The sequence below is a fragment of the Nymphaea colorata genome, unplaced genomic scaffold (genome assembly GCF_008831285.2).
Source record: "Nymphaea colorata isolate Beijing-Zhang1983 unplaced genomic scaffold, ASM883128v2 scaffold0318, whole genome shotgun sequence".
In the NCBI taxonomy this organism is placed as follows: domain Eukaryota; kingdom Viridiplantae; phylum Streptophyta; class Magnoliopsida; order Nymphaeales; family Nymphaeaceae; genus Nymphaea; species Nymphaea colorata.
This window is the reverse complement of record NW_022204824.1, coordinates 12,412-25,903: the sequence shown is the minus strand read 5'-3', so window position 1 is coordinate 25,903 and position 13,492 is coordinate 12,412. Positions and strand designations below refer to the sequence as shown.

The 13,492-nt window shown below is 43.1% G+C and overlaps 1 protein-coding gene across 1 annotated transcript; it reads right to left on the bottom strand.

The window, feature by feature from the left end:
* Window positions 1-6,296: 6,296 nt before the first annotated feature.
* LOC116244794 (TATA-box-binding protein-like) lies at window positions 6,297-7,442 on the bottom strand. The gene is given in 2 exon segments (XM_031616654.1): window positions 6,297-6,861; window positions 6,994-7,442. Coding segments are annotated over 2 exon segments (1,014 nt in total).
* Between the last annotated feature and the right edge of the window lie 6,050 nt (window positions 7,443-13,492).

Sequence of the window (13,492 nt, the reverse complement as noted above, 5' to 3'; positions counted from 1 at the left end):
AGGCGAAAGAGATACTAGGGATGAAGGAATTGTAGCTGAGTGCGATGAGAGTAATGATTAGCAGGCCTGATTTCATGGAGTGAATAAAGTGAATGGAATAAGTAAAAATTATTCTATAGAAAAGATAGGCCAAGCATAAATTTGGATGGACATGTTGGCCTATCAAAAAGACTGCATAAATCTTGATTATTGAGCCGTTTAGATCGTTTTTTGGGTTTTAGATTATTGAGAAGAAGTCATTTCCACAGATTACTAAATCATTTTTTAAACTCTTCTCAACAAAATCCCATAAAACTTATATAAAATCCAAAGATGCAAGAGGAATTCAACATAAAAATCAATTGAGAGTCTGCTCTTTGCATAGTCGAAAAATAGAAAAATCTAGTCTCTTTATCTAATCAAAAGGATCGAGATCATTGGCAGTTAGACCACATTTTACTAGATTTCTTCAGATTAACACATAAAAAGAACATTCGAAGTGCAGGGACTTACAAGATAGGGCGTTCATCAAGAATTTGCTGTGAATGTGGCCTCAACTTAGAGGGAGGATATCATCATACAGGATATTTAGGGCGAGATAAAAAGTAAATAACACCAGAAAGCATATCTAGCACCTTCCTGACTCAAAATCCAAAAGGGAGCCCTAAAAAGTCTTGCCCCATGGCCTACCAACTTTTCGGCGTAATTGAACTTCAATCAAGCCAGTTATTCATTAAATGACTATTCGATAGATTAATATGAATCATATGATATCATCAATTAATTTCCGTGCTTTGGATCGGATTTGTGAATTGACCAGCATTTAAAATATTAAATTGTAAAAAAACAAAATTAGAAAAAGAACGTTTGGCATCGAATAATAATAGTCAATCAAACTTGAATCCGTGATCATGCGTTTGTCTAAAATTAATGAAGAAGGTAGAGCAAGGCAGTCTGGAATCATCAAAAGTGCATAGCACAATTGGCACCATGATCATGAGAGTTGAGTAAGATGATAAAATCATAAATTAATTAACTTTTGCAATCTAAACTATCAGATATATCTGAAAAAATAGGTGCAGCTACATCATATGCTATTCCTGTAAGTCATGCTAATACAATTGATGAGATAATCTATCAAGGGGATTGAATAAATCTTAGATAAAGATAAATGGTTTCCTTAAACATTCAAAATATCATGGCATGGCTTAAATTAAAGATAAAAGCCATAATAAATCATCAATTGAAATTCTACTCTCAATTCTTATATATCCTTTTCACCCTTTTGTGCTGAGACAAAGTTATCTTTTTTTCAAATACGTCTGGAGCTGAGCCCTGACCTTTTTCTGCTTCTTTTTCTTTTTCCTTTTCAACCTTTTTTACCAAGATGAAGTTATAAACGTCTAACTATCCCTCTGTTGTGTGAACGATTCTTGAACGATTTGTTGATGTCTTTTTATCACGAGTCTATCGATCAGTAAAATAATAAGGCTTGTGGATCCTCGCTCTACTTTAAGGAGGAGCTATAACCTCTGTTACAATGGTCCAGCGTCCACCAGGACCGACGGATTTGACAGTTTCCCTTCCTGCAGGCTACACCTTGTTTATAGCAAGCTTCATCTTCGCCAGTCGATAGACGAAGTAAAATATGTCAAAGATGATGCTAAGAAGTTCATGCAGGGATCCCATGAAATAAACGAGGATGCAGAGAATCTCTGTGATTACTAGGATTGATGGTCTTCTTGAGAAATTGAAGATGATGAAACAAACGTGGAAGAGAATCGGGTAAATATTAAGGATTACCTTGTTCGCTCTGAACTTTTTCGAGAGGGCGGCTACATAAACTCCAACGATTAAGATCATCAACCCGATGATCAAAAAATAGAGAGGCTAGGTTAAGACTACCAAAAAAGGCACGGCAAGGTTGATGACGATCATATAGATATTTTCTCTTTCCCTTCTGAGTCTGACTAAAAGAAGACTGCTTTGCATTTTTTGTTGGCTTTTATTCATTTACTGCTTATCCTTAGAACCCTTCTTTGTGCATCTTGTCATCGCTACATGCAAAGTTCCATAGATCACAACTATCCCTATTGCCAAGAACTGAAGAGCTTGATCCATTTTGTCAAAAAAGTTAGCAGACCAAGCATTGAAGTACACACTAATATAAGGCAAGATGACCCCCGCCATTCCTGATAGAACCAAACCAAATAAGATCATAACTCGGTTGTGGTCAATCAAAAGCAGGACAGTATTGCAGCACACGAATGGTTTTAGCAAGAAAGGAATTAAGTTAAAGATCAGAACAACCAGGGTGGAAATTAGCAAGTACTCAAAGTTACTCTACAGGAATCGGGAGCTAACCCCAAAGTCCCTAAAAACTGGAGAATTTACTCTCTCCACGCCAAGCTCAGGCACGTTGAACTTTATATTCAAGACGCCAAAGATGTTGGCGTTGAGGGATGCTGCGGTTTCATGCAGAATCTCATAGATCATTTGAGGCATTGGGGAGTTTAGCAGCGCGTAAAGGGAACTGATGGTGAAAAATTGTAAATTACTAAGAAAAAGGTATATATAAGGAGAGGAACTGAGCAATACCATGAAGTTCTAAAGAATCGTATTGGATATATCCAATGCTTGACGAGTATTGTTGATGATTTGAGACTCTACAGGAGTGAGCTAGTAGATGAGTAAGGAGCCATCGGGCAGGACCATGATCATGAAGGTTTAATTGAATGACTGAGTCTAGTTAGTAGTGGAATTAGTTGTATTAGTTACAACAGTCGTATTGGTTTGGTTAGTGATGTTAGCATTTGTGATATTAGAGCTGTTGGTGGTGGTGGTATTGGTAGTGTTTGTCGTCGTTGGTCTTCTGGGCGGGACGGTGATGGTAATCATGGGCGGAGAGGAGGAAGCTTGATTTTGTATACACGAGCCATTAGTTAATGTATAATTGGTTGCGCAAACCTGACAGGTAGATTCGTTGACGCATCTCACACAATTCGAAGTGCAGTTTACGTCCACGATAAAAGTGTTGTAGACCTATACAAAGGAGTCCTTGCATACGTATAGTAATCCGCTGATATAGTCTAACTCTATCTAGGTGTTTATTACTGCTAGGGACTGACTGTATAGCTAACTCAGGGAAGAAACTTCCACCAAAGTAACTGCCGCACCGTTGAAAATTCCGATGAAAGCACTATTGGAGTCCATAAACATGGCTTTGGTTATGGTCCCATTGTAAGGATAACTTCTAGCTGTGAGGAGAGAACCAGGGATGAGACTGACGATTTGAATGGGGAGACTGTTATCGGCTTCGATGATGAAGTACTGGCTATCAGGACTGAAGGAAATGGCATCGGTGAGGTTGGCTCTGGTGATATTGCTGGCGACCTTGCCGATGAAGGTGGGTGAGGAGGAGGTATTGGTGCAATTGAAGACATATACATTGGAATACTGATCCCAGTAGGTTAGAATGGCTCGATTGGGGGATTCCTGGCACTTGCAATTTTTGACATTGGGTAGTGTGCTTGCGGAGAGTGTGTAAGAGATAGTATTTGAGCTGGTATTGGCGGCTACAGTTGCTATGGTGGGGTAATTGATTTGATAATAGAGATCATTTCCAATAGTGCTATTATGGATGTTTCCGGTTAGGACTAGATTATTAAATAGAATTTTATAAAAAGGAGAGGTCGTCATAACTATCTTTTGACTAAAATTGGTTATATTCAAAATCCTGGTCGATGAGGTCTGAGCGATGGTAAGGTAGGTTTAGTTTTGATCCACGTCAAAATCTATGATGAGATTGGGCGTAATAGTGCTCCCATTTGCCGAGATGGAATAGGTAAAGTTGAGAAAGTCTGCACTGGCGAAAAGGTTGTTCTTCCTGACAGCCGAAATGACGTTATTGGTCCCTAGGCGGTATACGTAGTTAGTGGTGAGCATCAATTTTGAACAGCTATCGTTGGGAAAGGTCGAGTAATTATAGGTTGGATACGACTGGGAGAAAGAGATAGTGGGGATGGTGAAGCCGTGGGTTAGGGCAACGAAGGTAAGCAATAAAATGCTCAATTTCATAGAGTGAATGGAATAAGTTAATATTATTCTATAGAAAAGATGGTCTAGCATTAACTCGGAAACTATAACAGTCCTCCAGGAAATGGCTAACAATAGGGAATCTTAAGAAGTTTTCGGATATTTATTTCCTTCTATAATGCCTTCTTAGGCACCTTTCCAACACATTATTTAATAAAAAGCTTCTCCAAGCTCTTAATTTAAACTACGATAAATAAATAAAGATCAGATATTAGATTATTCCCCCAATAAAACAACTCGCAAGCATTCCTCTACCAAATGCTCGAAAAAGGAAATTTTTTAAAATCTGCATGGTTTTATCAAAAAACGTCACGATCGACCGCACCTATGACTTCATACCTGCTCATTAAATCAACGAAAAGCTAGAGATTGCCGGAACTTCCAAGATACTTGACGCAGAAGAAGTATGGTATAGAAAATAGATTGAATGTGAAATTATTTGAGCATAAGTATCGTGGAAGTTTCAGTTGAGCACACGGAGCTTCAGGATGAGTTTGATCATCTGGCGGAAAGATCTTGCAGACTCCTTTCGGAAAACGAATATTCAATCCTTTTCCTTCCGGTTCTTCTCTCTACATCATTGCGATTTCGACTTTATAACTATAATAGAAAACTTGGAAAACTGATCTCTAGCTGATTCAAATTGATTTTTTCTAATTCCCAAGTTATCAATTTTTATATCATATTACTTATGGCATAGTGGGAGCAAGGTTTTATTGATATATGATGGAAAATAACTAATTAACTGCTTGAGAGGACGGAGAAGAAATAAAAAAATGCATATATGATTTTGAATTGATCTGAACTCTTATATCATAAATATTGAATGTTGAGAGGATGCTAAGGAAGATAGGGCCTTTTGACTCTCTTGTTCATGTGGATTTGATGATTACCATTTTTTGTTGTTTGGTTGATGGAGAGTCGAAACGTGCTTGATTTTTGTGGGAAATTTATCGTGAAGACATTGCATTACCCCTATCTTGTGTGGACGATTCTCTTCTTCTTAGTATTGTATGCCTAGCTATTGGCAAAACGACTTGCTTGAACGATTTTGGCTCTTTTGGTAAAAGTGGCCGTGACGTGATGGACTAGATTCCACCGTTAAATGATAACTTCGTTTGCATTTTCGGGCTTTACCTTATTATTGCGAGCCATCGTTGCCTTTATAAATCGATAGATGAAGTATAAAATCTCGAGCACGATGGTAAGGAGCTCATGCAACGAACCGATAAAGTAGATGAGAATACAGACTATCTGAGTGATGATGATAATTGATGGACGAATGGAGAAGTTGAAGACGGCAAAACATGTATGGAAGATGATCGGATAAATGCTCAGAATTACCTTGTTGAATCTAAAATTCTATGATAAAGTGGCCTTATAAAATCCAAGCAATTGGATGAACTAGCCGAATATTAAGAAAAATAGTGGGTGACTGATGACTACAAGAAGTGGAAAGACGAGCTTGACGATGATTAGATAGATTTTATCTGTTTATTTATTGAAAAATGAGCAATCTTCTCTTTTATGCTCTTTTGATGTGTGTTTAATGAACTAGATATATTAAATTTCGGCCTTTTTCTTCCAACTGAAGCCACATAAAGGGCTCCAATCATCATAATGGCTCCAATCGCAAATAACTGGATAGGTTGGTTCACTTTATCGAGGAAATCTGCAGACCATGCATTTAGATACACATATATATATGGGAGTAAGATCTGGGTCATGCCTGTAATCATCAATCCCAAAAGTAATGAAGCTTTACTGCGAAGAAATAGAAGAGTGAAGTCTTGACAGCATGGAAACATATTGAGAGCAATTGGTGCAGCATTGATCAGGAATACCATTATTACTAATAAGATTAGGTATTGGTAATTTTTTTGAAGGAAGAGTAAGCTGACTCCAAAATATAGTGATTTCTATGAGTCCACTCTTTCCATGCCGAGAATAGGCACGGTGAGCTTTATGTTGAATAGGCTAAAGAATTTTGCATTCAGGGAAGCTGCAGTTTATTTAAAAACCTCAATAAATGTTGGGAAAAGCTCTCCAGAAGAAAAAACAACACCTCTTCAAAAATTAAAATCGAGGAAATCGAGGTTATTATTGGTAAAGTTGGAAAAAATAGAATATCAATATGCCTCGTTATTTTATCAAATAGAAGAAAATACCGGTAGCCCACCAACTATAAACCCTCATTTTCTCTAGCAAAGAAGTCATAGAGATCAGTTGTGCTGGAGCTTGCGAAAGCGGTGCACCAGTCTATACATATGCTCGAAACACTCCAGTATTTCCTTGAAACTTTTTGCACCAGTTATTACGATCTTCCCTGAAACGAAGATCAAAAAGGCCATCTTGGGACTCTTGAGCCTATACACCAAACCGGGGAAAAGCTCAGGCATGAATTGGATCTCCGAAGTCTCCACCTTCTTCGCAATGTGATCGATTTACAACTTCTCCAGGTGAATTGGGAACTTCACGTCGGCTGAAGCCACCACGTTCTGGATCTTGAAGTCCGAATACCGCACCGCGAAACCCATCTTCTCGATTATCTTCGCGTACTTTCGGCTCGCCAACTGGCACTCCTCCTCGGAACGGGCACCAGTAATGACCATTTTTCCGGAACTGAAGATGAGTCCGGTGGTCTTGGGGTTACGAAGTCGCATGATGACTGCAGCGAAGCGGTTAGGATTGTATTCGGTTGCTTTGCCTTTCCATGTAATTTCCTTGAGGTCTAGCTTGCAGCCGAGGTTGACCGTTCCCACTACGTTTTGTATTTTCGGCAGGCAGGGTTATGGCACTTTGAGAAGCTTGGTCTCTGCGCGTATATTCATGCAAGTAGAGGATAAATTATAAACAAAACTAAAACATAGCACTTATATGGTAATCATTAACATTGGCGCTCCCCAGAGCCACTCTCACATGCTGTAGATGTAGAAACAGTTCAGAGAGGCCACCGCCACCATGTTGCGCTTTGGACTGAAATCTCCCGCTAGGACCTTCCGCGTGTAGTCCATTTTGGGGATTGGTGGGCATTTACCTGTCACCATTTGCTTGGAAACTGTTGTCTTTTTGAAGTTTAGCTCATATTGGGTGTTGGTTCCGTCGGCGTCGATGAGGTGGAAGGCGTTGTTATAGTTGCCAGTAAAGAATGTGTTGCCGTCTCCAGAGGCAGAAACTGCAAATTTGTCAAAAATGCAGTCATTTTCAAACATCTCGCAGAGCTTGCCCTTCAGTCCCTCATGCACCATTATGCTACTCACTGGCTTCTTGGCGTTACACACGTCCCACACCTTCACTGTAAGGAAATCGCGAGTCACCATATACTTGCCATTCCTTGTGAAGTCTGCTGAGGAGTAGCAGGAGATCATTTCGGTGAGGAAGTTCTTTTGCCCTGGGGTCTAGTTTTTGAAGTTCAGAGCGGTATTATCAGAGTTGGCGGAAAGGCGCAAATCGCATAGTTTAAGAGTGCCCTTATTGGTGCCATAGGCGAAGAGGCTGTCTGCAGAGGGATGCAATCGACTGAAAGTAATGTTTTCCTTTATGTCTTCAAGCTTCTCGCCTTTAAGTAGGTCGACCACCAAGAAAGGCTTATCAGGATTCTAGTAACTCCATAGAAAGGCCTGCACTTCATCACTTGACAGTAAAAACTCCTCATTTGTGGAGCTACTGATAGAGTTAATCGAGGAAAGATGCTTGGGACTAAACTGTCTCTGCATTTGCGAGATATATGAAGTCTAAACTGTCTGCATTTTAGGGATGTTCAGCTCCTTCCCCGCTGATTTCACGACCTTTTTGTCGGTCTTCTCGAAGATCTTCCAAAGCTTGATGGTGCGGTCGTTGGTGGTGACCATCTTCATATAGTTGCCCTGGGGAGCCAGCCAGTTGATTTCTTTAATTTCCTCCTCGACGTCCATGCTCCTGAGTGGGTCAAACTATCTGGTGTGCGATTGGAACTCTGAGAAGTAGTCGTATTCGTCTCTGCGCTTGCTGCTGTCTGGGCACTCGAAGATAATGACTCTGCCGGCCTTGTCTCCGAGGGCTAGAAACTTGCCGCTTTTATCGAATTTCATGGAGGAGATGATGTCCTCTTCCAGGATCTTTTAGTTGGGACCCTTGTAGCCAAACAACTGCGCAAACTTGTAGTTCCCTCCCTTGCTCGCTGCGTTCTTGTCCATGCTTCTGCGATTCTTCTATCTTTATTATTCTATTAACAGCACAGAAATTAAGGGTAATTTACTGCCACCGCCATTGTCTCTCCATCCACCCATACCCCTCACCCCTGCGCCGCCTCAGCCACGCTCCCTGGCTCTTCCAAGCGGGATGCGGGTTTTTTAAGGTAGGATAAAAAATAAAAAGGGAGAAATGCTAGAAAACGGTTGTTCGATTTAGGCAACTGCAGTGGAAAGTTGAATATGGGGCGAAGATAAATAGGGATACTGGGAAAAGTTAGTGCGATCATAGAAGTTGATGCAGGATCTGGTCTTTGAGGGTCGATAAGGCAGACTATATCTCTATCTTCCTCCTCTGGTCGAATTAGAAGATCCCCGGATTTTGGATTTTCAACATATCGAAACAGACAACAAAGTCCTCCAATTTGGGATGGGTTTTCAAGGTAAACCCCCTGCATTACATCTAGGTGAGGATGGCTCTGGCCTGAGCCTCGATGGCGGAGATATCGGGTACCTGGTGGATGTAGTTGAAGAGAGTGTCAGTATAGGGTTCCTTGATGAAGAGGTAACTGTCCCTATCGATTTGCGTCTGGTAGAGCTGCAGCACTCCGTCCACGCTCATCCGCTTGTCCTCCATCTAGCGGTACACCAGCAACTCCTCGGAAATGCTGCTCATGTATCGCACCGATATCTACTTTATGCTGATCATCAAGTGAGCTGTGTTTTCGATCGCCAAGAACATACAGAAAGTGTCGTAGGGTTGCAGTTGGCCAACAATCGTGAAGAAAGAACGGATGTCTCTATCGTATACTAGCGACTCTTCCACTCTCATGGATTTCTCCTACTGGTAAGACTCTCCATATTTTGAGACGATTGTTTATCTCTCTTGAAAGAGGACTCTTTTTTCCGGTGTAAACTTAATCTTCTTATCTGAGTTTCTTTTCTCTGACAATTTGAACTCGCTTTCAACGTTGCGCAGCATGTTCCTGTACTTCTAGGAAAAGGTATTGGACTCTTCCTCGCTAATGGTGTTCCTAATGGACTCCACCATGCGCTGCTGAGCCTGAGCGGTTCTGTGCGGCAGGTGGCTCCTCATGATGGGGTGGGCTGAGGGATAGATGGAGATGAGTGTCTACGGTTTCATTTTCGATGTCTCTGGCAAGTGGTAGGAATCGACATTCTTTACGTTGTGGAACGACCTGTCATCGAACCTGAAGGCCTTCTCCTGGGACTCCAGCATATTGTAAGAGGCCTTCGTTTCTCGATTCAGTTCGTTTTTATAATCCAGCGTGCCCTTACTGAACTCCATAAGGTTGGTACGCTCGGTAACGCAGTTCTCCATCTTGACCGTGTTGGTCTTCTCCAATTTGGAGAGGGGGGATTGGTGTCTTGAGGCGATGAGGCTATTTTTTTTGGAGCCAAGTGGGTGGATCGTGATGGAAATAGTCTGGGTGGCGGTATCCCTGCGAGGCGGTTCCTCCTGGAGGTTGGTTTGCGTCTCCTTGTCTACCTTGTATGTGCGCGAGAAGTGGGTTTTGATACCCTTGCGACTTTCGGAATTGAGCCGGCGCTGGTTGTTGGGGTCTGCGAACTTGGGCGGTATTAAATTTCTAGTGCTGGAGGGACAGGAAGTGGGCGTGGGGGCGATGAGTGGGAGTTCGGTGCTGCAGTCCTGCGTTGCCTGTAGGTTTCGGCACCAGTCTAACATCCGATTAGAAAATATAGTTATTATTTGAAGCTGCATGCTATCCCCGAATGCCAAGCGCAAAGGCTACCCAAAGAATGCGAATGAAGTAAAATGATGAAAAAAGAGCTCAGGCCATGGAGATGCGGTACGCCTGCCAGGCTTTGGTGGTCGGCTTCGGCTTGTCCTCCAGCTTCTACTTGTCCTTGCTGCTCCGCTCCTGCATGCCCATGATCTCCTCGTAGCGGTTGAAGAAGATGTTGAGAATGCCTGCGAATTTGCCACTGTTGAGCAGGTCTGCCAGCGTGGGGGACTCCGACCGGAAGACGCAGGGGCAGAAACAGACACTCATGTTGTAGTTGTTCATCTTGTTCTTGTCCTGCCGCGAAATCACCTAAATCTTCAAAAAGCTCAGCAGGTACAGCGTTACCTTCTTGTTCAGAGGCGGCAGCTAGTTTAGAAAATCTAGCACAAACGCTACCTCGTCCTCAGGCTTTACGCTCCCTTGAGCCAGCATTCCTAGGATGCTCGTGTAGACACCGTAGGGCACCACAGGAGCTAATAATTTTGTGAAAAATTTCTTCACCACTCCTGCAATTGCGAATCCGCTGTAGTCTGCCAGTTTCTGGAGCTCTTCTCCATCGCTCAGCTTGCCGAGCTCCTCTATAATTTCTTCCTCCTCCTCAATCGACCCTGATTTTCGGAAAATACCCTCCAGCTACAGAAATGCCACGTTTTTCTTCAGCGTATTGACCAGGATGGAAAGGGGAACTGGGATACCATCTTTATCCAATTTCTACATGGGGGATTGTCTACATGAACGGTTAGACTGATGGTAAGGCAGTCCTTCTTTTTGGGGACTTGTGGAGGCGGGACGTTGTGATGCTGTTCGACCTTGGGCGGAGGTTGCAGCGTTTTCTCCTTCATCAATTTCTTCTTGGTCTTCTCCTGGAAGTGTTGCATGAGTCGTTCTGGGAGTCTGTCGAGGAGTCCGGTTTTGGCAACTTCTGGGATGCTGGCGAACTCGCTGAGCCTATGTCACGCCATCCCTACTTCTCGACGTTTTCGAGCTTGCGCTCGAAGAGTTTATAGAGCCTGCCGAAGTCGAAGAGGCCAGCGGTCTTGCGGAGGAAGTAGGTGGCTTCCACTGTGTAAATCTTGTCCAGCATGGCGTAGTAGTAGATGGGCAGCTTCTTGAAAATCCCCACCAGGAAATTGTAAGGGTAGCTCGAATCGCAGAGCGAGTGATGGTAAATTACGCTGTACTTCTTGCCAACGTTGAGCCTAAGTCCCGGGAATGGTACCTCAGCGTCTCATCAAGCAGCCTTATCCAAAGCAAATAAAATCGGGAGGCGAGGTCTTCGTAGGGCGGCATGAGGTAAGCGAAGAAGGAGAAGATGATGGTGCCTTGGTTGTGAACCTGGAAGACGCCGAGGGATTCGACGTCTTCGAGCGAGGCGTAGATGGCCATGTTAAGGTCATGGGAATAGCCGACTTCCATCTCCTCGAGCTCTTGTAAAAATTAGGGGTATTTCTTGCACTTGCGCACGATGTCGGTCGAGGAGTAGCACTCCAGGTTGAGGATCTGACTCGTGAAATTCATCCCTCGCAGGACACTAATAATACACAAATATTATAGAGTACAACATACAGGAAAATAAATCAAATCTGAAGACACTCCTTCCCCTCACAATAAAGATCTAACCGTCGTTGGTTTGGCTCTCTTTGCCCAAACTTATGCCGATGAAATCTCTTCTGTAGAATATGCTGATTTAAATATATAATTATTGCTTAGGACTGCCCATGAGAAACAACCAACCCAACCACCCCGATTTCAAATAGGCACAGACTACAGTCGAGTTCCTCCTAGGACCTGTCAAGATCAAGGACGGTTTGTTCATGGGCGACCAACTCGCCGCACGGGTACTCTCCCACTAACTCAGGACATCGAATTCATAGTCACCAACAAAGTTACGCATGTCATTAACACGGTCTCCAAGGCCGTCCCCAACCTCTATTAGCGTTTCGGAGTTCAATACCTCTCAGTACACTGGACTGAACGGTAAGAAAACGTATACCTTGCCTCATTCAGATCTTCGACAAGAAGAACAACGCCATCAACGCCATCTTCACCTTCGTCGAGGAAGCCATGTAGCAGGGCGAGAGTTGCCTCATCCACTCCCTCCACGGCAAGTCGAGAGCCTGTGCGGTCCTGGCGGCCTACCTGATGCGGAAGTACAACTGGTCGTTGAATAAGTCGTTGGAGTTGATAAACGCCAAGAAGGAGGGACTGGAGATCAGGAGCAACTACCTCGCTCAAATGCAGGAACTGGAAAGTAGGCTTGCGGAGTCAGGCAAACTTACCTACACATGGTCCGAAATCAAGAACTAAGAGGACCAGCTCATCTCCAATACTTTCGCCAACTCCAAAAAGGCTCCCAAAGCCGAACCCACTTTCAATAAAAAGCAGAGTTTTAGGAAAGTTACGTGGGATTAAAAACCAGCCCAAAAATTCACTGTTACTGCCCCTAACAACATGGCTGTCACTCTTAATCGGTTCGGCAAACAGGAAAAGAAGGAGAGCCTCAAAGTAAAGTCCATCCTAAAAGGCTTTCCCAACGAGGACGAGCCAAAAGAGCGGACTACTGATACTTCAAACAACATGAGCAGCGTGGTGGCGGTGACAGTTAACAACTTCATGCAGACCGAGAAGAAGCAGGAGCAGCCTCAGACCTATAATAACCGTCCCTATTCCAGCGATAACAAAGAAAGGAAGGCCAATCCTTACGATATAAAGCCTAACCGGCTCTTCGCCTATGACAATCCCATCACCACCAACATCAAGACTGCCTACGACAGCAAGATAATGAGCAAAATAGGAGTCACCACCACCAATATCAACAAAAATAGCAAAAAACCCTAAGAAGCAAGGAAGGGTGTGATGGCCAACGATCGACCCCAATCAGCGAACATAGTCCCTGATCGAAAAAAGGCAAAAAACGTCTATCCCTACAGTGGGTAGGAGCTTATGGTGACGAACAACTTAGGCAAGAAGCGTTATCCTTCCACAAACGCCAGGGACGAAGTGATCAGGCTAAAATGATTTTACATATAATAAAGTGTTCCAAATAACAGTATAAAATATCGAAAATAATTGACTTTCAATTATCTTACAAGAAACTCTCACCTAAGCGCACACCGGCTCATCAGCTCGTACTTCAAGTGGCGGATCACAGTAAGCAATTCTTGAGGAGTGAAGCGGTGGTTTGGGTTGGGGCTTTTGCAGATGCTGATGACGAGGTCTAGACAGGGCATGCGGTGAGAGCTGTTCTCGAGTAGAAAGGAGACTGTCTCGGCAATTCCAAAGATATCGAAAAGTTCATGAGTTTCGTATTCATTTTGGGTGAAAAGATCGCAAATGGCGCTGCCTGTCTGCTTGGCTGCCTGCCTGTAGGTGAGGTTGAAGCGGGGAGTAGTGTAGACCTTCGGATTGAAGAGGTGCTTTGAGCTTTCCCGTAAGACGAAGCAGGAACCGAAGTCAATTAGCCTGCAGAGGAGGCGGTTT